The sequence below is a fragment of the Pithys albifrons genome, chromosome 23 (assembly GCF_047495875.1).
Source record: "Pithys albifrons albifrons isolate INPA30051 chromosome 23, PitAlb_v1, whole genome shotgun sequence".
NCBI lineage: Eukaryota > Metazoa > Chordata > Aves > Passeriformes > Thamnophilidae > Pithys > Pithys albifrons.
In genome coordinates, this window is record NC_092480.1 from 7302603 (window position 1) to 7329679 (window position 27077).

Below are 27077 nucleotides of genomic sequence, written 5' to 3' on the forward strand. Positions count from 1 at the left end.
TATCCCCCACTATTCCTAGTTATCCCCACTATTACCAGTTATCCCCATTATCCATTATTCCTAGTTATCCCCACTATTCCCAGTTATCCCCATTATCCCCCACTATTCCCAGTTATCCCCAGTTATTCCCATTATCCCCCACTATTCCCAGTTATCCCTACTATCCCCAGTTATCCCCATTACCTCCCAGTATCCTCCGTCATCTCCCCATTATCCCCCACTATTCCCAGTTATCCCCAGTTATCCCCATTATCCCCCACTATTCCCATTATTCCCCATTAACCCCACTATTCCCAGTTATCCCTACTATCCCCAGTTATCCCCATTAGCTCTCAGTATCCTCCATCATCTCCCCACTATTCCCAGTATCTCCCAACGCTCCCAATTCCTCTCCCCGTGTGTGTGGTGCCCCCTGGCGGCGGTCGGCAGTCGGCGCATGCGCAGTGCGCGGAAGGCGGGAAGGGGGCGGTGCCGCGGCGGGGCGTGCGCGCGGCGCATGCGCGGTGGGCGCGGCCGGGCCGTGAGAGCCGGGCCCGTCCCGCCGTGCGCCCGGCCCGTCCCGGTGAGTGCGGGGCAGGTCCGTGCGGGGCGGGGAGCGGGGAACGGGGCGGGGAGCGGGGCTGCGGCCGGGGGCACCGGCGGCGGGACCGCCCGGGAACCGCGGGGCAGCCCTGGGGAAGCGAGCGGTGAGGGAATTGGGGGTCCGCCATACACACACGGGGACTGGGAGCGGCGCTGAGGGGACACGCTGCCCCCCACCCCGTGCCGGGTCACACCGACCCCCGACAGCGGCCCGGGCTCCGCTCCGGGGCACCCCCGGGCGGGCCGTGACCCCCGGGCACCCCTGTGGGTCCCGCGCACAGGCACGGGCCTGGTGGGTGGGATGGACCTGCCCGTGGTTAATTCTTCGGTAAACCTGCAGGGCGGTTCTGGCCCCGCAGCTCAGGCCCCGGCAGCGTTTGACTCGCAACTACCAAAACAACGCCCTTTTTAAAAAATTATTTTTAGTCGCTCGTGCTGCGGCAGCACCGCCCGGCCGGGCCCCAGCGCTGCGGGCGGAGCGAGGGCTGGAGCCCTGCTGGGACAGCACGAGGTTTTCCCTTGATCGGGACGCTGGTTTTATTTCTCTGGGGTTTTGCAGGAGCTGCTCCTCGGGCCCCGTCCCGCGGCAGAAGGGGCTGTGCCCCGGGAACTGCCCGCCCTGCACGGCCCGTGTTCTCCCCCGCAGGCTCCACCTGTGTCCGGTCTCTCCAGGATGAGCCAGGCCCGGGCCCGGCGCTCCCCCTCTCCCTGTAGCTGATAGTTTGGGAAGCAGAGGTGATGCTGGAGTCGAGATGGCCGACAGCGTGAGAACCTTCCTTCATGACCTCGTCAGGGTGAGGCTCCGGGAGCGCCTCCCTCGCTCCCTCCCTCCCTCCCCGGGGCTCGGGGAGCCGGGACAGGGCCCCGCTGTTCGCTGTGCGTGTTGCAAAGGGCTCGGTGTTCGCTGCTGAGCCTCTGACAGATTCCCTTGGGCACAGGCTAATGTGTAATGTACATAAAATGTATAGTATATATTTTATATATAGGATATATTTTAGTGTTTATGTTATCTACGTGATATATTTGAGTATACATTTACATGTTATGTACCTTAGAACATATTTTATAGATATTATACATTTTATATAATGCATTTTGTATATATAATGCATTTTATATGTATTATACATTTTATATGTATTATACATTTTACATGTATTATGCATTTATATGTATTATCCATTTTATATGTATTATGAATTTTATATATATTATGAATTTTATATATATTATGAATTTTATATATATTATGCATTTTATATGTTACACATTTTATATAGATAATGCATTTTATATATATTATGAATTTTATATGTATTATACATTTTGTACGTATTATACATTTTATATATCTCATGCATCTTACATATTTTATACTTTACATAATTTATAGATATACTCTATTAGCATATAATATAAATTATAGTAAATCATATTTAATACACAAAAACATGAGATAATACATAGCCATTATAATTATATCTAACACATAACTATATATGGTGTGTATATATATGGCACTGAAATGTATCCTCTTTGATCCATGTCACTCCTGTCACCAGGGCAATGACATGTCCTGGCTCATCCTTATGGCCTTTATTGTAAAGGGAAATTGTGATGACAATGGTTGTGGAACTGTCTGGAGTTGGAAATAACTCAGTAGGATCCCAGAATGGTTTGGGTTGGAAGAGACCATAAAGCCCATCCAGTGCCACCCCCTGCCACGGGCAGGGACACCTCCCACCAGCCCCGGGTGCTCCAAGCCCTGTCCAGCCTGGCCTTGGGCACTGCCAGGGGTGGAGCAACCTGAGTCTAAGAGGTGATGCTGTAAATCTTTCCAACACTGAGTAAAGGAAAACTTCTGGACACATTCCTAGTAACAGGTTAGCACTGATGTGGCTGGTGGGAGGATGTTTCTGGGACGAGGACAGATACTTTTGTTTGTGAAGGAGTGAGCAGCAAACTCGTACGTACACTCAGACTTTGCACATCCCAAACATTTGTGTAATTCCATTTTATTGGCCTCAAAGTGCTGGCAGGGGACGAGGGTCTTCCTGCCAGACAGGGCTGGGAGAGATCCGACTCCTTGGCTTTTGCCAGGGTTATAAATAGTGCAGATTGGAAGGGAAATCACACCTTTACTGAAGAATTCCTGCTGCTCCTGGAGCTGCTGGAACGTGCAGGGATTTGGGTCACCAGGCCATGGCAAAGAGGTGCTGCTGCTGCTCCAGCCTTGGCGCTCCTTACCCAGGGAGCGAGGCCAGCCAGGGAGCCAGGAGGGGTTTGATGGCACATCCCATTCCTCCTCTCTCCTTGTGTGCACAGGGAATTAAGGACTCCATCTGGGGCATCTGCACCATCTCCAAGCTGGACGCGCGGATCCAGCAGAAAAGGGAAGAGCAGAGGCGGAGGAGAGCCAACAGCGCGCTGGCCCAGCGGAGGTTTCACATGGAAGAGAAGAAACAAGAGAAGTGAGTACAAGGCCCAGCGAGCCAGAAATGGGGCAATTCCCTTCTCCTCTGGTAGTCAGAGCCAATAAATGGGGAAAATGTGGCATGAAACTCTGTTTTTCCACTGCGTAATGGATCTGGAGCTGTAACTGCGAGATAAGAAGTCGGACCTTTTATGTTGTTTGATAGTTAGTTTGAATTGCCACTGGAAGGTGTGGAGCTGTACACATTGAAGGAGTGTGGATTTATGGGTTTCTTGGGTTTCTTTTCCTCTGGAATCCTCAGACTTCTCAGATCCATTGTTGTTGCTGATAATCATGGGATCAGGGAAGAAACAGCAGCTCAGATCCATCCCTTTTCCCCAGGCCTGCGGTGTCTGGAGCTGCAGAATCTCAGTGGTTCTGGAAATGCCAGAATTATCTCCACGTGGGAGCAAACAGCATCTGTTCCCATGTCTGACTCCCAAACTGCGCCAGGATGTGTCTCTGCTGCCCTGATTACTCTGGGCTGGCACCTCACACGGTGGTTTTGGGAATGTCTGAGACATTTCCCAGTTTTTCTGCCCAGCTGGGATGTAGGATGGCTGAAATGGGAAAGAAAAGTCTCCCTTCACCCTCATCATCCCCAGGGGTTCACACATGGGCTGCCCCTGAGGAATAATACAAACTTTAGGGGCACTAAACTGCTGAATTTTGCTGGTTTTCTTTGTAGCAAAGTCCCCTCAGTAGTAAGACCTGGCTGGGAAAGTGCTGCCGAGTCCCACAGAGCTGCTCTTGCGTGTCCAGATGAAGGCACCAAAACCACTCTGAGCTGAAACAGTCTGTGCTGAGTCCAAAAACACCCCAAACTCCCTAATTTTACTGTGTCAAGAGTTTAAGGAGAATGATGCCTGAAATGCTTAAAAATCTGGAAGAAAGCTTTGGTCTTCTTCCATTTCAGTGCAGATTATGGGAATTAGTAAAGGTTGAAGAGTCTCCCTGATGTACATCTGGTAGAGACTGTGCTGGCTGAGACTGGTGTGAGTCTGTGCCAGGATTCCTTCCAGGATTCCCATGTTTGCATGAAATCAGGTGTACCACTGTCCCTGATCTGGTTCTTGGTGACATTCCCAAGGTGCCCAAAATGTGGGGCAGAGCTTTGTCCAGGTGCTGGGGCACTAACAGGTCTCTCTTCTGCAGTGAACCCCGAATAGTGAGCCGGATATTTCAGTGTTGTGCCTGGAACGGAGGCGTCTTCTGGGTATGTGGAGGCTTCTTATTTTTCATGTGTTTTATTTTAAAACCCCTGTGAAAACCCGTGTCCTGCTCCAGCCCTTCTGCTGGGAGTGGTGAGCCATCAGTGTGGCAGCAGGAATTGCTGGGAGCCACCATGTTCCCATCCCAGTGCTGTATTTTAAGGGATTCACTATGGGATACAGGACCAGGAGACCCACACGTGAGCCCATGAGCTGCTTTTCTGACTCTCCACCCAAATATTCAACTCCTGCTCTGCTGCAGCCTGGGACATTGCTTTACCAATTGGATATTGATGCCTTAGAGGCATTTCCTTGGCTTTGACCTTCCCCTGGCTGTGTCATGAGGCTGCTCCTAATGGACCTGACACTTTGCAGCCTCTTAATCACCAGCTTCATTTTCCTGTACCAGGGATGGGCATGGGAATATTGAAGTGCTCAGTTGTAGACTGGGGCTGTATTTAAGCAGAGATCCTTGTTCCTCTGTATTTATGGATCACTGTGGCAGCAGAGGCACATCTGCCTTTGGATCCATGGCCACAGGAGCACAGAAATGACCATGCAGAGCCTCACTGAGAACCCTTGTTGTCTGCTTTTCCCTGCAGCTGAGTCTCTTCTTGTTCTACCGAGTGTTCATCCCAGTTCTTCAGTCGGTCACGGCGCAGATCATCGGTGAGTTCCTTTGCCCTCGGGCTGTGCTTGGGCTGCTGAGCAACCCAGGGATGAGCTTTGGGGCTCCCAACACCCACACGAGCCAAGGCTTTGTCCTGTGGAGCTGTTCCTCACACTGCTCTCTCCTTGTGTTGTTTTCCTCTTCCTCCCTGTACCAATCAATCCCATCATTAATTGTTCAGCAGAAATCCAGCAGTGGATCAGCCTGTGTGTGTTGGAGATCCAGCCTGGGAGTTTTACCACTCAAAACACGTTTGTCAGTGTATTTTTGCAGTTAAATAAAAAAGCAAGTGGGTGGAAATGTGCTTTGAGAGACATTTAAAGCACAACAATCGGGAGAAATTCCGCGATGGCTGTGCCAGGGAGCAGTTGGAGGCTCCTACTCCAGATCCTCACGTGTGTCCCTGTGTCTGTTCCGAAGGTGACCCGTCCTTACACGGCGACGTCTGGTCCTGGCTGGAGTTCATCCTCACCTCCATTTTCAGCGCTCTCTGGGTCCTGCCCCTCTTTGTGCTCAGTAAGGTGGTCAATGCCATCTGGTTTCAGGTACGTGGCAGGAACCTGGGCCCTGCCTTGAGCAGACGGGGGGAGGTTCCTCACTGGGGCTCCATCAGGTGGTGTGGGGGCACAGGGTGAAACCCCTTCCCCAAAATGGGCTCTGGTGGGCAAAAGCAGCTCAATAACATCATCCCAGGTTTAATTTCCCTGAAGCCCCCATTCCTCTGGAGTTCCCTTTCCTCAAGGGCCTCTCTCTGGCTGGCAGGACATCGCAGACCTGGCGTTCGAGGTGTCGGGCAGGAAGCCTCACCCCTTCCCCAGCGTCAGCAAAATCATCGCCGACATGTTGTTCAACCTCCTGCTGCAGGCACTCTTCCTCATCCAGGTGAGGTGGGACACTGCCAGCCCCAGGGGGCCCCTGTGCTGGTTCCCCCAATCCCTGAGCATCCTCACTCACCTGCTCCTTTCCTGTCCCAGGGAATGATCGTGAGCCTGTTCCCCATCGACCTCATCGGGCAGCTCATCAGCCTCCTCCACATGTCGCTGCTCTACTCCCTCTACTGCTTCGAGTATCGCTGGTTTAACAAAGGTGAGGGAGGGCTCTCTGCCACAGCAGGGCAGATTTACCTGGATTGAGGGTTTCTCTACTCAAACTGGGGTGTCAGAGGCTGCTTTTCCATCAGTTTTTATATGGAATGAAGCATAAACATGAGCCTGCAATGTGCTCAGGTGGCCAAGAAGGCCAGTGACTCCTGGCCTCTGCCAGCCATAGTGTGGCCACAGGAGCAGGGCAGTGACCATCCCCGTGCTCTGGGCATTGCTGAGGCACCTCAAGCCCCGTGTCCAGTTCTGGGCCCCTCACAAGAGACATTGAGGGGCTGGAGTGTGTCCAGGGAAGGGAACAGAGTTGGGGAAGGGTCTGGAGCACCAGGAGCAGCTGAGGGAGCGAGGGGGGCTCAACCTGCAGAGAAGGAGGCTCAGAGGGGACCTTCTCACTCTCTGCAACTCCCTGCCAGGAGGGGGAAGCCGGGCTCTGCTCCCAGGGAACAGGGACAGGACAAGAGGAATCGGCCTCCAGCTGTGCCAGGGGAGGGTAGGGTTGGACATCAGGAAGAATTTCTTCCTGAAAAAGGACTGTCAGATACTGGAAGGAGCTGCCCGGGGAGGTTTGGAGTGCCCACCCCTGGAGGTGTCCGAGCAAGGACTGGCTGTGGCACTCAGTGCTCTGGGATGGGTCACAGGCTGGACTCCATGGGCTGGGAGGGCTTTTCCAGCCCAGGTGACTCTGGTTCTGTAGTGAGGGTCCCTCCTCCCTGTGGGTTCATTCCTTGGGGTTTTCCCCTTGGCAGGAATTGAAATGCACCAACGGTTGTCCAACATTGAGAGGAACTGGCCCTACTACTTCGGCTTCGGGTTACCACTGGCCTTCCTCACGGCCATGCAGTCCTCCTACATCATCAGGTGGGAAACAGCTGCTGCCCCTCCTGCTCATGACCCACCCCCAGACCCGCCAAGTGCCCTGGATTTTACTTGATTGCGTTTCTCCCTTGCAGTGGTTGCCTCTTTTCCATCCTTTTCCCTCTCTTCATCATCAGCGCCAACGAAGCCAGGACCCCCGGCAAAGCCTAGTGAGTATTTGCCCCTCCCAACCCGCTGCCCCCCCTTCAACAGCGCTCCAAAAAACACAGGGGGGCGTTCCCGGCACCGGGACCTGATGGACTCTCTTCTCTTGCAGCCACTTCCAGCTCCGTCTCTTCTCTTTGGTGGTTTTCCTCAGCAACAGACTCTTTCACAAGACCGTTTACCTTCAGTCCGCCCTGAGTGGTGCTTCCTCCTCCTCGTCCCCCTCCTCTTCCTCCTCCTCCTCGCCCTCTCCCGCCAAACACGCGGCTGCTCCGGGGCACTGAGCTGCCACCACCCGGGGAGGGGGGACACCACGGGCCTCTCCACGCCCCCGTCCCCAGGGACAGGCAGGACTCCGCCTAACGAGGCCTAACTGTGGGTTCTGCGTCTCCTCCTGGAAATTCTGGGGGCGGAAATCTGGGTTTTTAACACCTTTGTGAGTTTCCAGGAGCCGGGTGGTGCCCTGCGCTTGTTTTATAGCGACTCTTTTGTACGCCTTTCCCGTGCCATGTCCCCGCCCCAGGCCAGTGGGCGGAACCCCCGCGCTCCTTTGCCCCTGTGTCCCCCCGTGTCCCCGCTGCCCCCGTCCCCCTTCCCGCTCCCTCCATGTGCCCCAACTCAGGTCGCGGGAGGGGGGCGGGTGTTTTTGGGAGTCCCCGCTGCGGTCGAGCACAGTGTCCCCCTCCCCCGTGCATGTACCGTTTCTGTCGGGTCGGGGAAGGAACCGGTGACGTTTAAGACCCCTTTGGATACTTTGGGCCGGTTTATCAACTTTTCTCTAGTATTTTCACACTGAAACATTAAATCGGAGAATCCACGGTTCCCGCCGTGCCGCCGCTGCGTTCCCGTTGTCGCCACCGGTGCCCCCGCGCCCCTCCCGGTCCCACGTGGCGGGGACGCGTCGCTTCCGCTTCCGCTCACGTGACGCGCCGGCCCCGCCCCTCGGGCACCCCAAGCCCGGACGGACACGTCACGGCTCGTGCCGCGCTGGCCCCGCCCACCCCGCGCTCCGCCAATCGGGGGGCGCCGTGCGCTGCAAGCTCCGCCCCCACGTGAGTGCGCGTCACCTCGGCCAATGAGCGCGGCCGCAGTTGGAGTGGCGTGGGCGGCAGCCAATGGCGGCGGGCGGGGCGGGGCACGGGGCGGGGCGGATGGCGCGGGTGGCGGGGCCGCCGTGAGGGGCCGGGCCGGGCAGCGGGAGCGGCGGTGAGGGGGGCCCGGGCAGGGCAGGGGTGAGGGGGAAGGAGCCCTGGGGGGGAAGAAGCCCCGGCGCTCGGGGCTGCCCGGGGCTGGCGGGGCCGCGTCTGGGGCGGGTGGCGCCGCGGGGCCCCGGGCGGGCGGCGCTGTTCGTGGGGCCCGCGGGGCTCTGGCACGGCGGGCTTGGCGGGCCGGTCCCACCCGGGCAGGGCCGCTCCTGCCCGGAGGAGGCTGCCACGACCCGCCGTGAGCTGCTCCATCGCCCCGGGTCAGCCCCTCGCTGTGTCTGCACCGGTGCCCGGCGGGGCCGCCGGAGCCACTTCCAGGGCACAGGAAGGGTTTTTTCGGGCCCAGTTCGCTTGATTTTGTAAATCTCAGCCCGTGCCAGGTCCCTCCTTGCGGGTGTAGCTCAAGAGACCCGAGCTCGGGGTTTGCCCACCTGGGACTGAGCCTGCCCGGAGCGGTGGGAGGGGTTTTCCTGATTGATTGGGCAAAGAAGGACTTTAAAGAAATCTGAGGGTTTCAAAAGTAGAAAGATGTTAAAGCTGTTACTCTCTCGGCGCAGTTTCACTTCCCTGGTGTCTGAGCTCAGGATTTCTTTGGCTTCTCCTCCACCCAGAGATTGAATTAAACAACCACGTTGTCTGGTGTGAGCAAAGCTGATTTACTGCCTTGCTGTGCATTAACGAACCACTAATACAAACATATATTTAACAAATAATTCAAAGTGGGAGCAACCAGGAGCTGTTTGTACTTCCTGTGTGCACGAAAAAGCACCAATTTCTTGCATTCTCCATGGACTGTATTTTCCCTGCATCACTTGCAGGCAGTGGTTAAACTCCAGAGAGCAGCCAGGGGGAAGGCAGAGACTTTGCTCAGAGTTTGCACTCAGGTTTGCAGAGGTTTTGCTCACAGCTTACACAGGGGGTCTGTTTTGTGCACAGAGGAACAGGAGTTGGAGAAGTTCTGGGCTCTGTGAAGGAAGGAAAAGCAGCCAGGACTTGGGTGAGTGCTCAGGTGAGCCCCTGGGGGAGGGAGGCACAAGCACCTGGCAGGGCTGAAGGGTGGGCAGGAGGAGGGGTAAAGTTCCAAACTCACAAAGCCTTTCAAGGGAACTGTGTCTTGAGTTGTTCCTGTTTGTACCCAGGTGTTCCAGGATCCTCGGGCTTGCCCTGGATGTGAAAATGACCAAGCTGGGGTTTCTCCGGCTCTCCTATGAGAAGCAGGACACGCTGCTCAAGCTCCTCATCCTGTCCATGGCAGCTGTGCTCTGTGAGTCTGTGTCCTCAGGGCTGGTGGCTCCTGCTGCCCTCAGAGGGGACCGTGAGGGGATGGAGCTGCCTCTGCTCTTTTTCTTCTCTTCCCTTCCAGGCTGTGAAGTTCTCACTTGTCTTTAAAGCATGTCATAATCCTTCTGTGTCTTTTCCTTTGAAAACTGCCTCTTTCTTTATCTTCCCAATGATTTAATGCATCAATAGTTTCAGTCCAGTAGAGAAGCAGGAAAACTGAGCATACCTGGCTGGGTGAGCAGTTTGTTCACTCTGCCCCTCCTCTGTGTTTTCAGCTTTCTCCACGAGGCTTTTTTCCGTCTTAAGATTTGAAAGTGTCATCCATGAGTTTGATCCGTAAGTTCTTCTCATTTCCTGGGGGCTGTTGGGGTTTTGCTCTTCCAGAGCACACGGAATTTGGGTGCTGTGTACCAGGCTCAAGTTAATCCACGTTTCAGTACAGCTGGTTTTCCTTTTCCACACCCAAAATTCAGTTGGTACCCAGGGCTCTTCCTGCAGCCTGGATCCAGGAATGACCTGCCATGGCTTTTCTTTTGGTGGGGTTATTCCCTGCCTGGGCACAGCAGGAGGGTCCTGGAACAGCTTGTCTGTGTCCCAGGCTTGTTGCTGATAAAATCAGTCCCAAGGGAGACTGTTAACTTTGCAAACCCACCTTTAACTCTGCTGACGGGAGGGAGCAACCTTTGCAACCAAGGTTTGGGGCAGTTGAGGGAAACTGGGCTGGTTCCCTCTGCGTGGAACACACAGGATGAGCCCTGACAGCACCTTGTCACCCTCACAGGTACTTCAACTACCGCACCACCCGCTTCCTGGCCGAGGAGGGGTTCTACAAATTCCACAACTGGTTTGATGACCGAGCGTGGTACCCCCTGGGCAGGATCATCGGGGGCACCATTTACCCAGGTAAAGCTTTTGCCCAGACAGAACACACCTGGCACATGGGAAAAGCAGGAGAGGGGTGGGGAGGGCACATGGGGCACATGGTGAGTGCCAGCTGGGACAGAGGGGAGCTCAGGGATGCATCCTGGGCAGCAGTTCCTCCCTGGCACAACCCTGGAGTGTCCTGGTGAGAGAGGGGCTCCTTCCTGGGCAGCGGCTCCTTCCTGGTGTGGCTCTGGAGCCCCTGGTGAGGGAGTTTCTGTGCCGCAGGTCTGATGATCACGTCGGCGGCGATTTACCACGTGCTGCACTTCTTCCACATCACCATCGACATCCGCAACGTCTGCGTCTTCCTGGCTCCCCTCTTCTCCTCCTTCACCACCATCGTCACGTACCACCTCACCAAAGAGCTCAAGGTATGGGCACCATCGGGGGCACCTCCTGGGCTTTGCCTTTCCCAAGGAGCGGTGGCTCTTTGCCTTTTGGGAGAGCAGCTGAGTGGGAGGCTTGGAGGCGACCACCACATCCCTCAAAGACCTTCTGGGAAGTGGGAGATCTGTTTGAAAACTTTCTTTTCACACTCAGTTTTTATTCCTTTGAGTACTGAAGTCCCCAAACCCTGGTGTTTCCCCAGGATGCAGGGGCAGGGCTCCTCGCTGCCGCCATGATCGCCGTGGTGCCCGGCTACATCTCCCGATCCGTTGCCGGCTCCTACGATAACGAGGGTGAGTTTGTGACCCTCGGAGACACCTTTAAGGACTGTCAGGTTCTGGAAAACGGGGGTAAAGATGCTGCAGGGCACAATAGAGGCCCTGTCCTGTCCCAGGGAGTCCTGCCATGTTTGTGCCATATAAACCCAACTGATCAGAAATCTGAGATGGTTCTCACCCATGGAGTGAAGAAGAGGGAGTGTTTCCCAACTCTGGCTGTTGAGTGTACCCCATTCCCAGTATCATCTTTGCCAGTCAGAAAGGGTTTTGCCACCTCCGCAAACTCCACTGGGGACTGGAGCTACTGTGTGTTTCCCTGTGCTTTTATCTCCATCATGGGAGTGACCTTGGAACTGGCAAAGGCAGGAGTCTCACTGTCAGTGACTGGGGCAGAGGAGGATCCGGGTTCCTTTCCCATAGCTGGGCTTTTGAGGGCTGTGGAAGGAATTCTTCCAGATGGTGTGGCTGGAAGAAACCATGTGAGCTGTTCCTACAGTGTGACACAAACTCTGAAGTGTTCCAGTCTAGAAATCAGAGATGAAACACCTTTCCCAGGCCTGGCTCCTTGTAGGAGGTGCTCTTTCACCTTCCCGTGGAGCATCAAAGCATTTATATGTGTATTTTTAATGGACTGAGTGCTCTGCTCTGCCCTAGGGATGATGTTAAACCCCTCTGGTCCTCCCGCAGGTATCGCCATATTCTGCATGCTCTTAACTTACTACATGTGGATCAAGGCAGTCAAAACTGGCTCCATCTACTGGGCAGCCATGTGTGCTCTGGCCTATTTCTACATGGTGAGTGTCCCCTCTCCCAGTGCCAGGGTGATCCTGACTCCAGGGTCCCTCTGCCTGCACTGACAGGAATCCATGCCATGCCATTCCTGTGGCTGTGTGTCCAGGGAGCTGGAACCTCCATGGAGGTTGAAATGGAGTGGGTGGGTGCTTTCTTTATCCATTTCCAAAACTACTGGGTTTAGTGTGATGTTTTATTAATAGTGTTGAACAATCTGGGTTTCTGTCAGCTGGGATGCTGAAGATGCCCTTAGACCAGATCCCAGCTGGCATTGCTGCGGGGTGAAAATCCTGCCTGTGATCCCAGGAAAACCAAACCTGCTGTGTTCACCTCTGGAGCTGTTCAGTCGTGGAACTTGTGGGTCTGTCTCGTTTGTGTCTTGCAGGTCTCCTCGTGGGGTGGCTACGTCTTCCTGATCAATCTCATCCCATTGCATGTCCTGGTGCTGATGCTGACCGGGCGCTTCTCCCACAGGATCTACGTGGCCTATTGCACAGTGTACTGCTTGGGAACCATCCTCTCCATGCAGATCTCCTTTGTTGGCTTCCAGGTGGGCACCAGAAGCATTTGCAGACTCGGGGTTGGGTTGTGACAAAACAGCAACATGCTGGCACCTGATTTCCCTTCTTACTTCACCATTGAGGTTATAAGTGGGTGCTGGCTCCTTATGCCAGTTCCCATTTATGCTGATTCCTTGCTTCTTTGACAAAATGAGCTTTTGGAGATGCTGGATGACTTTCAAAGCTGCTGAAAACCTTCATGACACTGGTTGCCTTCCACAAAAATATCTTTGGTTTTGGTGAAGGAAACGCTCATGCCGTGTGCATCTTGGTGTGGCAGGAAACACGTGTGCCTGGCTCATGTTTGCAAGAGAGTCTGGTTAATTTTCCGTGTGGATTCTTATCAGAATCAAAGTGGATGTAGGAAAGGGACTTGTGCCAGCTGTGCCAGCCACAGGGAGGGAACATTTGAACATTTTCCTGTGACTTTGGCAGTGGTTGTGCCAAGAAGTGATTTGTGAGAAAAGCCGATAACGGGTGTGACGGGGCTCTTGTTCCGCTCTGTACGTGACTGTGCCCTGCCTGCTCCCAGCCCGTCCTCTCCTCGGAGCACATGGCTGCCCTCGGAGTCTTCGGCTTGTGCCAGATCCACGCCTTCGTGGACTACCTCCGGAGCAAGCTGAACCCCCAGCAGTTCGAAATCCTCTTCAGGAGCGTCATCTCCCTGGTCGGCTTCATCCTCCTCAGCATCGGGGCTGTGCTGATGCTCACAGGTAGCCTGAGACTGTGGCCGTAACGAGGGTGTTGCACCCCCTTTCTTTGCTTCCAAGGGCATGGAATTTGTCCATCCTAACTCCGTGATACTGCAGTGTTGGTGCCTCTGAGCCTCCTCAAAGGGGGAGGCAGGAACCTGCCCGAATCTGTGCCTTAGTGGGGAATATTTAAGCAGCAGCTTAAATCCAAGGGGCAGACCCTGCGGATGCTGGGCTGGTGCTGCAGATACAGAATGTTACTCTGTGGCAGCAAAGAGATGCCCAAAATATAGGGTGGCCAGGGAGGAGGGTTTTTAGGGTAAAACTGCATTTTATTTCCTTTCAAAAGTTGTAGGTTTGAGTAATGGAGACATTGTATAAGGTCTGGGATTGCTCCTTCAGCCTCACATGTGCCTCCATGGGAGAGTGCATGCTGTCAGCATTGCCAGCTACTTTCTGCTGGATCCAAAGAGGATTTGTTTTCTTCTCCTTCATAGGGAAGATCTCCCCATGGACAGGGCGTTTCTACTCCCTGCTGGACCCTTCCTATGCCAAGAACAACATCCCCATCATTGCCTCTGTCTCTGAGCACCAGCCCACCACTTGGTCCTCCTACTACTTCGACCTGCAGCTCCTCGTTTTCATGTTCCCAGGTGAGTTGTCAGCCCTGAGTTATTCACCAGAGGGTTTATCCTGCCTCTCCTGGGGTGCTGAGCCTGCCAGAGAGCGCTGTGGGTCTGGTTTATGTCATCTAAGCTGAACCTGACCTGTGTCTCCCCCACAGTGGGTCTCTATTACTGCTTCAGCAACCTCTCGGACGCGCGGATCTTCATCATCATGTACGGCGTGACCAGCATGTACTTCTCGGCAGTCATGGTGAGGGCTGCTGCCTCTGGTCCTGGCAAAGCTGATTTAATTAATTTCTCTGAACTTAATGGTGATTCTTTCACCCTGAGGGCTTTTCTCCCTTCCTTAAGTGTGTAGGTTTTCCCCCCTCTGTGCAGTGAGGGCAGGTGAGGCTGCAGAACTCACCGGTTTGAGTGTTACTCACTTTCCTCAGGCCAGTGCCACCCACTGCCCAGTCACTGTTCCTGGTCCCCCAGGGCTGAGCTGAAAACCCAGACAAATTCTCCAGGTTTCCAAGCAGGGTCTGCTGACAAATGGCTGCCAATGAACCCCTTTCCACTCCTTCCTCTGGCACCCCAAGCCCTAAATGTGGTTGAGTTAGGATGTGGCAACATCTACTAATCCTTGCCTCCACCTAAGACTGGTGAATCAATGTCACATTGGCATGTTGGCCCATTCTGAGTGTTTGAGATTGTGGCAGCTCTCCCCTAGAAACAGTCACGAGTTTATCCCAGGGCTGATGTATCCACTGAATTTGAGGTGCTGGATTCCCTCTTCTCCAGGATTTCTGCTTGGGTTCCTTCTCCAACAGTTCTGCTGTTGCCACAGGTGCGTCTCATGCTGGTGCTGGCCCCGGTGATGTGCATCCTGTCTGGCATCGGGGTCTCCCAGGTGTTGTCCACCTACATGAAGAACTTGGATATCAGCCGGCCAGACAAGAAGAGCAAAAAGCAGCAAGACTCCACCTACCCCATCAAAAATGAGGTGTGTGCTGGGCTGGCTGGGGAAGATGCCTGGTCCTGGTGGGGCTGAGTGCGGGAGGCTGACGGCCTCGCCTCGCCAGTGCTGAGACCCCAGGTTGTTCCTGCAGGTTGCCAGTGGCATGATCCTGGTCATGGCATTCTTCCTGATCACTTACACCTTCCACTCCACCTGGGTGACCAGTGAGGCCTATTCCTCCCCCTCCATCGTGCTCTCTGCCCGTGGTGGGGACGGCAGCAGGATCATCTTTGATGACTTCAGAGAAGCTTATTACTGGCTGCGGCACAACACACCAGAGGTACATGGTGCTGGTTGGGGTGTTGGGGACATGACGTTTTCCTCTGGGGCACTGACAGCACGGCCCATGTTGGGGTGTAGGATGCCAAGGTGATGTCCTGGTGGGACTACGGGTACCAGATCACTGCCATGGCCAACCGGACCATCCTGGTGGACAACAACACCTGGAACAACACACACATATCCCGTGTTGGCCAGGTGGGTCTTGCCCTTGCCTGCTGCCTTGCCCAGCCTTTCTGGGCACCACATGTCGTGGCTGACACTGTGTTTGCCCCAGGCCATGGCATCAACGGAGGAGAAAGCCTACGAGATCATGAGGGAGCTGGACGTCAGCTACGTGCTGGTCATCTTTGGTGGCCTCACTGGGTACTCATCCGACGGTAAGATCCCGCTCTGAGCTGGGTCTGAGCCACCATCCAGGGGTTGCTGGTGACAGTCCCACTTCCAGTCAGGGCTGTGGAGTGGAAATGGTGCCAGAATGCTCCTTTCTGTACCTGCAAGTACCTTTTTAGCACTCTCTCAACAGGACCTTCTGCTCTTGGCCCCCTAGATCAACCAAACTCCTCACTCCTGACCTCCCAGCTCAACTTGACTCCTCACTGTTTTGCCTGAACTCAACTCCTCATTCTTTCAGCCCAACTAAATCTCTTGCTCTTGGACCCCCAGATTAACTCCAGTCCTTGTTCTTTGCCCCTCAGTTGGTCACTCTTGGCCCCCAATTCAAACCCCTCTCTTGGCCGTGCAACTCAACTCACTGTTTAACTCCAACTCAAGCCCTCATTCTCTGCTCTCCATGTTCCAGACATCAACAAGTTCCTGTGGATGGTGCGGATCGGGGGCAGCACGGACACGGGGCGCCACATCAAGGAGCACGACTACTACACCCCGACTGGGGAGTTCCGGGTCGACCGCGAGGGCTCCCCAGTGCTGCTCAACTGCCTCATGTACAAGATGTGCTACTACCGCTTTGGCCAGGTCTACACCGAGGCCAGTGAGTCCCTAGAGCCACACCCATGGGGGTGACACCACCTGTGGGGCTCCCCACCGTGCCCTGACATCTCCAGGGCACAGTGTGGCAGCGCTGCCTGTCCTTTGCCCTCTCCTAGAGCGACCGCCGGGCTACGACCGGGTGAGGAACGCCGAAATAGGCAACAAGGACTTTGAGCTGGACGTGCTGGAAGAGGCCTACACCACAGAGCACTGGCTGGTCCGAATATACAAGGTATGGCCCCGGAATGAGCCCAAACACCCCTGATAAGGGAAAAAACCAACCTGATCTCCTTTTATGATCCAGTGACATGCCTGGTACATGAGGGGAAGGCTGTGGATGTGTCTATCTGGACCTCAGCAAAGCCTTTGACACTGTCTCCCACAGCAACTGCTGGAAAAACTGGCAGCCCATGGCTTGGACAGGGGCACTCTGTGCTGGGTTAGGAGCTGGCTGGAGGGCTGGGCCCAGAGAGTGCTGGTGAGCGGGGTTGTGTCCAGTTGGTCACTAGTGGTGTCCCCAGGGATCAGTGCTGGGCCCAGTCCTGTTTAACATCTTTATTGATGAGGGGATTGAGTCCATCATCAGCAAATTTGCTGATGACACCAAGTTGGGAGGGAGTGTCGACCTGCTGGAAGGCAGGAGGGCTTTGCAGAGGGACCTGGACAGGCTGGAGGGATGGGCTGATTCCAATGGGATGCAGTTCAACAAGGCCAAGTGCAGGTCCTGCCCTTTGGCCACAACAACCCCCTGCAGCAGCTCAGGGTGAGCACAGAGTGGCTGGAGAGGGGCCAGGCAGAGGGACCTGGGGGGACTGATTGACAGGAAGCTCAACATGAGCCAACAGTGTGCCCAGGTGGCCAAGAAGGCCAATGGGATCCTGGCCTGGATCCAAACCAGCGTGGCCAGCAGGCCCAGGGCAGTGACCCTTCCCCTGGACTCAGCACTGGGGAGGCCACACCTTGAGTGTTGTGTTCAGTTCTGGGGCCCTCAGTTCAGGAAAGAGATTGAGGGGCTGGAGCGGGGCCAGAGAAGAGCAACGAGGCTGGAGAAGGGACTGGAGCACAAGTGCTGTGGGGAGAGGCTGAGGGAGCTGGGGGTGTTCAGCCTGGAGAAGAGGAGGCTCAGAGGTGACCTCAGCACTGTCTGGAACTGCCTGAAGGGAAGTTGTGGCCAGGTGGGGGTTGGTCTCTTCTCCCAGGCACTCAGCAATAGGACAAGGGGGCACGATGGGCTCAAGCTCTGCCAGGGGAAGTTCAGGTTGGATATCAGAAAGAAATTCTTTCCAGAGAGAGTTCTCAGGCATCGGAATGGCTGCCCAGAGAGGGGGTGGATTCCCCATCCCTGCAGGTTTTTAAGAGGTCTGGACCTGGCACTCAGTGCCATGATCTGGTAATCAAGGTGGGGTTGGACTTGATGATCTCAGAGGTCTCTTCCAACCCAGCTGATTCTATGAAAAACATGTAATTCCACCTAATGAGGCTTTTTTCACTGCCCAGGTGAAAGATTTGGACAACCGTGGGTTGTCGAGGACGTAGAGGAGCCGCCGGCGGCCGCGCCGGACACGCACTGACCCAGCCTTGGCCTGTGCAGCAGAGATGGGGGTTTGGTGGGGGGCTGTGCCGGGGTTGTTTTATACGTTTGTAAGCGCAGGCAGCGGCGGGAGGGCCCTGCCCGCCCCGCCCCGCCGGGACCGAGTTTTATATACACACAGGGCCGTCGCCGAATCGGGAGCTGCGGCTCTGACCGGGGCTGATTGACCGGGAATTGCAAACAATATGAATAAAGAAAAAAATAATAATTAAAAAAAAAAGAAGATGGCGATGTTGGTGCGTTTTATCCCGAATTCTGGCGGGGGGGACTTTGGGGCTTTTTGGCTGCTTTTAATCGATTCGGGTGGAAAGGTGGGGGCGTGGCCTGCGCGCAGGGGGCGGGGCGGGGCCGGGGCCGTGCGCGCGCAGGGCGGGGCGGGGCGCGCGGCTCTGGCGGGAAAAGGCGGCGTGGCCGGAGCGGGGCCGGGACCGGCGGCGGGATCGGGCCCGGAGCGGGGCCGGGGCCGGGACTGGGGATGGCCGTGCCCTTCGTGGAGGACTGGGACCTGGTGCAGACCCTGGGGGAAGGCGCCTACGGGGAGTGAGTGCAGCGGGGCCCCGGGGGCGGGTCGGGGATGCTGCCGGCCGGGTCCGCCCCTTCCCTGCCCCTTGCACGCCCCTTCGCCCGCCCTGCCCCGCGCGTGTGCCGATTGCACACCCGCTGCGTGGTCCTGTGGCCACTGCGTGCCCACTGTTTGGCTGCTGCTTGGCCATGGCGTGCCCCTAATGTGGGCACTGCTTGCCCGGGGCTTGTTCACTGCTTGGCCATTACAGGCTGTGTTGTTTGCCCACTGCGTGGCCATCACATGCCTTGCGTGTGCCGACTGGTTGCTTCATGCGTGACCATTGCTTGCCCTGTGTGTGCCCTTCTGTGTGCCCGTTGCATCCCATTGCACATTCGGAGTGTCCCCACCCCGTGCCCATCACATACGCACTGCACCTGCATTCCCTGCCTACTCCCTGCCCACTCCCTGTCCTGTGGCAATATTTCTTTGCCCATTCTCTTCCCGCCGCCTCCCTGCTGCCTGTCTCTAGTAGCAGCATTCCCCGTTCCCCAGCTCGTTCCCTGCCCCGTTCCCCTGCCCGGCTCCCTGCCCCTTTCCCAGCCCATTCTCCGTCCCATTCCCTACCCCGTTCCCTGCCCCGTTCCCAGCCCGTTCCCTGCCCCGTTCCCAGCCCATTCCCTGTCCCATTCCCATCCCCATTCCCGTCCCCGTTCCTGCCCCGCTGACCTGCCCTCCCCAGGGTGCAGCTCGCCGTGAATCGGCGCACGGAGGAGGCCGTGGCCGTGAAGATCGTGGACATGAAACGCGCGGCCGAGTGCCCGGACAACATCAAGAAGGAAATCTGCATCAACAAGATGCTGAGCCACGAGAACGTCGTGCGGTTCTACGGCCATCGGCGGGAGGGGGCCACGCAGTACCTGTTCCTGGAGTACTGCCGGGGCGGGGAGCTCTTCGACCGCATCGGTGCGGGCGGGAATGCGGGGAGGGCACGGGGCGGGCTCGGCAGGAGCCCCGAGGGATTGATCGCCCTTCCCTTTCTTGTTCCCTCGCGCAGAGCCCGATGTCGGGATGCCGGAGCCGGAGGCGCAGCGATTCTTCCAGCAGCTGATCGCCGGCGTGGTGAGGATCGCCGGGATTGCTGCCCCTTCCCGGGATCCCCCCTGGGCGCTGCCCCTTCCCGGGATCCCCGCCGGGCGCTGTCCCTTCTCGGGATTGTTGCCCCTTCCCGGGATCCCCCCTGGGCGCTGCCCCTTCCCAGGATCCTTGCCCAGCGCTGCCCCTTCCCGGTATTGCTGCCCCTTTTCCCGGGATCGCTGCCCCTTTTCCCGGGATCGCTGCCCCTTTTCCCGGGATCGCTGCCCCTTTTCCCGGGATTGCTGCCCCTTCCCAGGATCCCTGCCCGGTGCTGCCCCTTCCCGGTATTGCTGCCCCTTTTCCCGGGATCGCTGCCCCTTTTCCCGGGATCGCTGCCCCTTTTCCCGGGATCGCTGCCCCTTTTCCCGGGATTGCTGCCCCTTCCCAGGATCCCTGCCCGGTGCTGCCCCTTCCCGGTATTGCTGCCCCTTTTCCCGGGATCGCTGCCCCTTTTCCCGGGATCGCTGCCCCTTCCCGGGATCGCTGCCCCTTCCCGGGATCCCTCCCGGCGTGACGGCCCCTCCATCCCCAGGTTTACCTGCACAGCATCGGCATCACCCACCGCGACCTGAAGCCGGAGAACCTCCTGCTGGATGAGCGCGGTGCGAGCGGGGCGAGCCCCCCACCGGCCGCCACCTTTAATCGTTGATGTTTTTATTTCAACGCTTAAATGTTTAACCTGAATTTTTAACTTGGTGTTGTTATTGTATCGTTAATTTAAATTTTATCGTGACTTTTTAACTTGACTTTTTAAATATTTAACTTCATTTCTTAATTTAAACTTTTATTTGAATTTCAGCTTGCATTTTAATTTGGATTTTTGATTTGTGCTTTTTTGTATCTTAATTTATATTTTAAGCTGAAGTTTTAAATCTTAATTTGAATTTTTAGTTTGAATTCAAGGTCTAATCTAGAAAGTTTAAATTTTTATTTGAATTTAAACTTGAATATTTAATTTTTTGGTTTAAAGTTTTATTTTTAATTCAAGTTTTTAATCAGAATTTTAAATTTGGGTGTCTAATTGAAATGCTTTAATTTTTTAATTGCATTTTTAATTTTAATTCAAGTTTTTAATTTCACGTTTTAATATCACTTTTTAATTTATTTTTTTATTTTAATCACACTTTAATTTGAATTTCTAATTAAAATTTTTATTCAAATTTTTACTTTTGATTTAAAGGCTTAACTTGCATTTAAAATTATTTTTATTTACCTTTTATGCTAACTTATGTTTTAATTTGCATTTTAAATTAATTTCATTTGGGAGATTAAATTTGAATTTTTAATTCGAATTTTTAATTCAGATTTTTAATTTATTTTATTTTGAATTTTTTATTTAAATTTTGAATTCAAATTTTGGATTTTAATTCAATGTTTTAAATTTTAATTTAAATTTTGAAGTTTGAGTTTAAATTTTGATATTGTACTTTAAATTTTCCATTTAAAATTTGAATTTAAATTTTTGAAATTTTAATTCAATTTTTGAAATTTTAATTTGAATTTTGACTTTTTAGTTTAAATTTTTGAAGTTTTAATTTAAATTTTCAATTTAAAATTTTAATTTTCAAATTGAATTTTTGGCTTTTAAATTTCAATTTAATTTCTGAGTTTGGCCTTCCCTCCCGTGTGGGCTCAGACAACCTGAAGATCTCGGATTTCGGGCTGGCCACGGTGTTCCGGCACAACGGGCGGGAGAGGCTCCTGAACAGGATGTGTGGGACTCTGCCCTACGTGGCGCCGGAGCTGCTGCGGCGCCCGGAATTCCGCGCGGAGCCGGTGGATGTCTGGGCCTGTGGCATCGTGCTGACAGCCATGCTGGCTGGAGGTGGGAATACGGGGATGTGGGAATACGGGGATGTGGGAATACAGGGATGTGGGAATACAGGGAGGTATGGAATGCACAGGAGTGACCTGGTGCTGACTGGAAGTGGGAATACAGGGATGTATGGGATGCACAGGGGGTGACATGGTGCTGGCTGGAGGTGGGAATACACGGATGTGGGAATACAGAGATGTGGGAATACAGGGAGGTATGGAATGCACAGGGGTGACATGGTGCTGGCTGGAGGTGGGAATACAGGGATGTGGGAATACAGGGATGTGGGAATACAGGGAGGTATGGAATGCACAGGGGTGACATGGTGCTGGCTGGAAGTGGGAATACAGGGATGTGGGAATACAGAGATGTGGGAATACAGGGAGGTATGGAATGCACAGGGGTGACATGGTGCTGGCTGGAGGTGGGAATACAGGGATGTATGGGATGCACAGGGGGTGACATGGTGCTGGCTGGAGGTGGGAATACGGGGATGTGGGAATACAGGGAGGTATGGAATGCACAGGGGTGACATGGTGCTGGCTGGAGGTGGGAATACAGGGATGTATGGGATGCACAGGGGGTGACATGGTGCTGGCTGGAAGTGGTAATACAGGGATGGAGGGCATGCACAGGGATGACATGGTGCTGACTGGAGGTGGGAATACCAGGTTGTCTCTAGGGATGTATGGAATTCAGGGGAGGGTGTAAATGGCATTTGGGGGTGCAGGAGATGAGGGGTGTATATGGAATGTGTAGGGGTGTATGTATGGAATGCAGAGGAGGTGTAGATAGGCAATGCACAGGGGAAATACATGGAATGAAGAAGGCTGTACCCATGGAATGCAGAGGGGTGTGTGTGTGTGTAATGCACGAGGAGAGGTGTGTGGAGTGCACCAAGGGATGTATGGGATGGGGAAGGAGCACATATAAGGTGGGGATGCATGGAATGCACAAGGGTAGGGATATGTGAAACACAGAGTGGGAAGGTGTGGAATCCATAAGGGAGACGTGAAATGCAGCGAGGGGTGTATGGAATATCTACAGGCATGTATGGAAGGCATAGTGGGATGCAAAAGGACAATGTATGGGATGTGTGAGGGGGTGTATGACATGCACAGGGGAGCCTTGGTATACATAGGGAAGTATGGAATGCCTGGGGGAGGTTTGGAATGCATGCAGAATGTATGGGAGGCATAGGGAGGGATGGGATGCATAGGGAGGTGTGGAATGCGTAGGGGAGTGCATTAAATGCATGGGGAGTACACAGAATGTGTAGGGAGGTATGGAATGTGTGTGGGAGGTTTGGAATGCATGCAGGGTATATGGGATGCATAGGGAGGGATGGAATGCATGCAGAACCTATGGGATGCATAGGGAGGAGGTGGGATCCATGGAGAGAGTGCATGGGTTGCTTAGGAAGGTGTGGGATGCATGGAGGAGGTATGGAATGCATGGGGAGTACTCAGTGCATGGGGAGGTATGGAATGCCTGGGGAGTACCTGGGATGCACAGAGAGGTATGGAATGTGTGGGGAGTACTCAGGATGCACAGGGAAGTATGGAATGTGTGGGGAGTACTTGGGATGCACAGGGAAGTATGGAATGTGTGGGGAGTACTTGGGATGCACAGGGAGGTATGGAATGCCTGGGGTGGTATGGAATGTGTACCCGGGATCAGCACCTGGCTCAGGGCTGGCACGCCAAGTCCCACAGTGCCACGTGCGTGCCCGGTGCTCGTGGCACTGTGGGATGACGGCAATGGGATCCCCTGGCAGAGCTGCCCTGGGACCAGCCCAGTGACAGCTGCCAGGAATACAGCGACTGGAAGGAGAGGAAAACTTACCTCCCGCCTTGGAAGAAGATTGATTCGGCCCCCTTGGGTGAGCACCCAGTGCGTACACACATACAGATACATGTACATAGACACACCACAGCACATTCACCCCCTCCTTTCCCCCAGCGCTGCTGCACAAGATCCTGACGGAGAGCCCCACGGCGAGGATCACCATTCCCGACATCCAGAAGGACCGGTGGTACAGCAGACCCCTCAAAAAGGGTAAGAGGGTGCCGGGGAACGCGCTCATCCCCCCAGTTTGGGGTTATCAGTGTCCTGTCCCTCTGCAGATGTGAAGCGCTCCCGGCTCTCCTCAGGGGGCGTCTCCGACTCCCCCGGAGGCCTCTCCAAGCACATCCGATCCGATACGGACTTTTCCCCGGTGAAGGTGGCACTGGGGTGAGCCTACACTTCCCTGCACGGGGCTTTGCAATTCCTTGCACACCACAGGGCTTTCCCGGCCTTTTCCCCAGGAGGTGGCTGAGTGGAAACCCAACACAACCCCGTGATCATCCCAAATCCTGCAAAATCTCGTGAAATTCCCCCACTGGGCTGTCTCCAGCATCCCTAATCCCCATGTCCCTGCCTTGCAGCGAGGACAAGGTGAGCTACTCCACGTCGCAGCCAGAGCCCGGCACAGGCGGGATGCCGTGGGAGAGCGGAGCGGGAAGCATCGACCAGCTGGTGCAGGGCATCAGCTTCTCACAGCCCGCCTGCCCCGAGCACATGCTGGTCAACAGCCAACTCCTGGGCACACCAGGCTCCTCCCAGGTCAGGGGCTGCAAGGGGGCCCTGGAACCGCTTGGAATGTCAGGGTGCTGCCTCACAATGCTTGGGATGTGGCTGGGCGAGGTTTATCCTCTCAGATGATGCCCCACAGGTTTTGGGGCTCAGCTCTGCAGCATTGGCAGTGTCAGGATGCCTTTTGCTGCTCTGTGGTATTTGGGGTGCAGCTTTGCCCGATGTGGAATATCTGAGAGCAGCTTGGCAGTCCTGGGGATGTGACTTTGTGTTATTTATCACCTTAGAGTGTGAGTTTGCAGGATTTGGGGCACAGTTTTTCAGTACTTTTAGTATCAGGAAGCCACTTTGCCAGGGGTTTGGTGTGTCTGGGCACAGCTTCATGTCTGATTTACAACATCGGGGTCCAACATTGCCTGGTGTAAACTGAGGTGCAACTCTGCATCATATCTGTGACATTAAGGAGCAGCTGTGCCATATTTGTAGTATCAGGGAGCAACTTGTCGGTGTTTTGGGGTCAAGGTTTGTCATCTTGGGGTACAACTCTGCAGTTTTTGGGGAGCAGCTTCACATCTGGTCTACAACATCAATGTCCAGTGTTGCGCTGTATATAAATTGGGGTGCAACTCTGTGTTATTTTTGGGACAATAAGGAGCAACTTTGCTGTGTATGGAATATCAGGGAGCAATTTGACAATGTTTGGGATGTAGCTGGGCAAGGTTTATCATCTTGGGGTGATGCCTCACAGTATTTGGGGTGCAAATGGTGTCAGGATGCACTTTACAATGTTTGGGGGATGCTCTGTGGTGTTTGGGGACCAGCTTTGCCTCACAGGCATTATCAGGGAGAAGCTTGGCAATATTGGGAATGTGCCTTTGTGTTGTTTATCATCTTGGGGTGCAAGTTTGCAGGATCTGGGGTGCAGCTTTGCATCTGATGTGCAACACTGGGGTTGAGCCTTGCACCATTTATACTATTGGGGTGCTACTTTGCCTTAGATTTATAAGATAAAGAAGCAGCTTTGTCATATTTATAATATCAGGGAGCAACTTGGCAATGCTGTGGCTGTGGCTGTTCAGTATTTACCATCTCAGGGTGCAAGTTTGCAGGATTTGGGGTGCAAATTTGCAACACTTTTAGTATCAGGATGCCACTTTCTCAGGGGCTTGGGGAGCAACTTCACATCTGATTTACAGCATTGGGGTCCAACATTACACTGTGTACAATACTGGGGGCAACTTTGCATCATATGTTTTACATTAAAGAGCAATTTTGCTCTATATAGAATATCATGGAGCAACTGTGCAATGTTGGGCAGCAGCTGTTTGAGGTTCCTCATCTTGTGGTGCTGCTTCCCAATATTTGGGGTGCAAATGTGTATCATTTATGGTACCAGGATGCACTTTGCTGTGTTTGGGGGCTGCTCCGTGGTGTTTGGGGAGCAGCTTTGCATCTGATTTAGAACATCAGGAGGCACCTTGGCAATACTGGAGTGCAGTTGGGTGAGGTTTGTCATCTCGAGGTGCAGCTTTGTGGTACCTGAGGGGAAATTTTGCATTATTTTGAATAATAAAATGCACCTTTGCAATACCAGGGTACAATTACAGCATTTGAGGGGCAGCTTCACATCCAATTTACAATATTGGGGTCCATCGTTGCACTGTTGATACTACTGGGGTGCAAATTTGCATCATGTATGTGACATTAAGGAGCATTTTTGCCTTACTTCGAGTATCAGGGACAAACTTTGCACTGTTTGGGAAGTGGCTGGGCAGCATTTCTGGTCTTTGGGATGCAGCTGGTGGCGTGTGCCATCAGGGGGTGCAGCTTCCCAACATTTCCCTGCTGCAGGCCAGGATTTTGCGGAGCTGTGGCTGGGACTTGGTGGGGTTTACACCCTCTCTGGCAGGATTTATGACTTTTGGGGTGTGTTTTGGGGGCTGCAGAGCCCGTGGCAGCGGCTGGTGAAGCGGATGACGCGCTTCTTCACCAAGCTGGACGCCGACGGCTCGTACCGCGCGCTCAAGGAGGTGTGTGAGAAGATGAGCTACGGCTGCAAGATGAGCTGCACCAACCAGGTGGGGACTGGGGGCCAGCACGGTGGGGTGGGACCCCCCAGGCCATTGAATTGGCACATAATTCAGGCCACCCCTCCCCTCGGCAGGTCACCATCTCAACCACGGACAGGAGGAACAACAAACTCATCTTCAAGGTGAACCTGGTGGAGATGGAGAGCAAGATTTTGGTGGATTTTCGCCTCTCCAAGGTGAGTGGGGGGTCAGGGTGGGCACTCAGTGGGGGGGGGAACAGTGTGGGAGATGGATTCTGGCAAGGGGGTGCAAGGTGGGTGCAAGGGGATGAAGGACCTTGTAAAGTGGGTGCAGGACCATGCAGGATGGGTGGAAGACTGTGGAAGGTGGGTGTGAGGGGATGGAGAACCATTCAGGGGATGTGCAAGGTGATGCAGGAGGGTGCAGGGCGAGGTAACCCCTGGTCTCTCCCTGCACAGGGTGACGGCCTGGAGTTCAAGAGGCATTTCCTGAAGATCAAGGCCAAGCTCAGCGACATTGTCAGCACCCAGAAAGTCTGGCTGCCTGGCACCTGAGCACCTGCACCTCTCCTCCGCCTCCTCCTCCTCCTTCTCCTCCTCTTCCTCTTCCTCCAGCAGCAGCACCCAAATGCTCTGAAGGTGCCCGACCTCATGTTTTAGATTTTGAAGGTTCAATAAAGCTCTGGGAGACACAAAGTGTTGCTGTGTCCTGCAGGGGAGAGGTTGGCACAGGTTTGCCCAGCCAGCGAAATTCCCACTCTGGGATCTCCACCGAGCCACACAGCCCTACCCCCGCCCCAAGATTTGGGGGCTGACCCCCTGCCCCCCTCCCTGCCCTGTCTCAGGGCAGTGGCTGCCCTCATTTTCCAGCCTCTCTAATTGCTTTTCGGAAGGACTAACAAGCCCTAGAGCTGCCAGGGGTTGTTAGCGCTGGAGCGAGAGAGCAGAGCCAGGGATTAACCCCATCCCCCCCAAAAAAGAGCATCCCCCCAAAAACCCACCCCAGGCTGCAAACCCTGAGACATCTCCCCAAAGCTGCACCGACATTTAATTATTGGGGTAAAAAACACTTGTTTTACTTGTCTTCCCCCTTCAGTTTTTTTAAGATCCCTTTCCCCGGGTTTTATTGTTTTCCTGGTGGGAACCCCCCTTGGGCAAAGCAATTAGCAGCGATTTTTTAATTGCATATTTATATTGCAGCTGGGGAGCGAGACCTGGCAGCGGGCGAGGGGGAGGCAGGAAGACGCCGCCGTGCTCTGACCTTGTTTGCTTTTCAGCCGGGATTAAGTGCTTTTAATTGTCCTGGAGATCACAGATTGCGGCCGGGGGGGATA

The 27077-nt window shown here is 54.3% G+C and overlaps 3 protein-coding genes across 8 annotated transcripts; all 3 read left to right on the plus strand.

Annotated features, from left to right (window-relative positions):
* The first annotated feature begins 486 nt into the window (after positions 1–486).
* EI24 (EI24 autophagy associated transmembrane protein) lies at positions 487–7878 on the plus strand. Of its 3 annotated transcripts, none has more exons than XM_071576033.1 (11): positions 487–562; positions 1229–1376; positions 2908–3053; positions 4211–4271; positions 4869–4935; positions 5357–5481; positions 5699–5818; positions 5911–6022; positions 6783–6894; positions 6987–7061; positions 7169–7878. In XM_071576033.1, the coding sequence occupies exons 2-11, from the start codon at positions 1335–1337 to the stop codon at positions 7338–7340; spliced, it is 1032 nt and encodes a 343-aa protein (XP_071432134.1). In that variant the 5' UTR covers positions 487–562; positions 1229–1334; the 3' UTR covers positions 7341–7878. The 3 variants fall into 3 exon arrangements, with proteins under 3 accessions (XP_071432134.1, XP_071432132.1, XP_071432133.1); XM_071576031.1 differs by having other exon boundaries at positions 494–562; positions 1142–1376; XM_071576032.1 differs by having other exon boundaries at positions 508–577.
* A 208-nt stretch (positions 7879–8086) lies between these two features.
* Positions 8087–17885, plus strand: STT3A (STT3 oligosaccharyltransferase complex catalytic subunit A). Of its 4 annotated transcripts, none has more exons than XM_071576029.1 (19): positions 8087–8108; positions 9198–9258; positions 9401–9525; positions 9818–9878; positions 10324–10445; positions 10692–10837; positions 11056–11146; positions 11819–11925; positions 12309–12473; positions 13016–13196; positions 13673–13828; positions 13960–14051; positions 14631–14786; positions 14893–15081; positions 15162–15278; positions 15358–15460; positions 15883–16071; positions 16187–16302; positions 17568–17885. In XM_071576029.1, the coding sequence occupies exons 3-19, from the start codon at positions 9438–9440 to the stop codon at positions 17604–17606; spliced, it is 2118 nt and encodes a 705-aa protein (XP_071432130.1). In that variant the 5' UTR covers positions 8087–8108; positions 9198–9258; positions 9401–9437; the 3' UTR covers positions 17607–17885. The 4 variants fall into 4 exon arrangements, with proteins under 4 accessions (XP_071432130.1, XP_071432128.1, XP_071432127.1 ...); XM_071576027.1 differs by having other exon boundaries at positions 8090–8108; positions 9198–9270; XM_071576026.1 differs by lacking the exon at positions 8087–8108 and adding an exon at positions 8201–8262 and having other exon boundaries at positions 9198–9270.
* A 166-nt stretch (positions 17886–18051) lies between these two features.
* On the plus strand, positions 18052–26433 carry CHEK1 (checkpoint kinase 1). The gene is made up of 12 exons (XM_071576030.1): positions 18052–18201; positions 18906–19129; positions 19221–19285; positions 19833–19902; positions 20937–21125; positions 22894–22998; positions 23079–23174; positions 23243–23351; positions 23546–23723; positions 25640–25771; positions 25858–25959; positions 26203–26433. The coding sequence occupies exons 1-12, from the start codon at positions 18137–18139 to the stop codon at positions 26296–26298; spliced, it is 1431 nt and encodes a 476-aa protein (XP_071432131.1). The 5' UTR covers positions 18052–18136; the 3' UTR covers positions 26299–26433.
* The last annotated feature ends 644 nt before the right edge of the window (positions 26434–27077 follow it).

Excerpts from the sequence above, each read along its gene's own strand:
- EI24 (XM_071576033.1), top strand. The coding sequence starts at position 1,335 with ATGGCCGACAGCGTGAGAACCTTCCTTCATGACCTCGTCAGG. Across the intron at positions 5,482-5,698 it reads TCAATGCCATCTGGTTTCAG|GACATCGCAGACCTGGCGTT; the intron begins GTACGTGGCAGG and ends TCTGGCTGGCAG. Across the intron at positions 7,062-7,168 it reads AGGACCCCCGGCAAAGCCTA|CCACTTCCAGCTCCGTCTCT; the intron begins GTGAGTATTTGC and ends CTTCTCTTGCAG.
- STT3A (XM_071576029.1), top strand. The coding sequence starts at position 9,438 with ATGACCAAGCTGGGGTTTCTCCGGCTCTCCTATGAGAAGCAGGACACG. Across the intron at positions 10,838-11,055 it reads ACCTCACCAAAGAGCTCAAG|GATGCAGGGGCAGGGCTCCT; the intron begins GTATGGGCACCA and ends GTGTTTCCCCAG. Across the intron at positions 14,787-14,892 it reads CCTACCCCATCAAAAATGAG|GTTGCCAGTGGCATGATCCT; the intron begins GTGTGTGCTGGG and ends TTGTTCCTGCAG.
- CHEK1 (XM_071576030.1), top strand. The coding sequence starts at position 18,137 with ATGGCCGTGCCCTTCGTGGAGGACTGGGACCTGGTGCAGACCCTGGGG. Across the intron at positions 19,130-19,220 it reads GGAGCTCTTCGACCGCATCG|AGCCCGATGTCGGGATGCCG; the intron begins GTGCGGGCGGGA and ends TCCCTCGCGCAG. Across the intron at positions 19,286-19,832 it reads AGCAGCTGATCGCCGGCGTG|GTTTACCTGCACAGCATCGG; the intron begins GTGAGGATCGCC and ends CTCCATCCCCAG.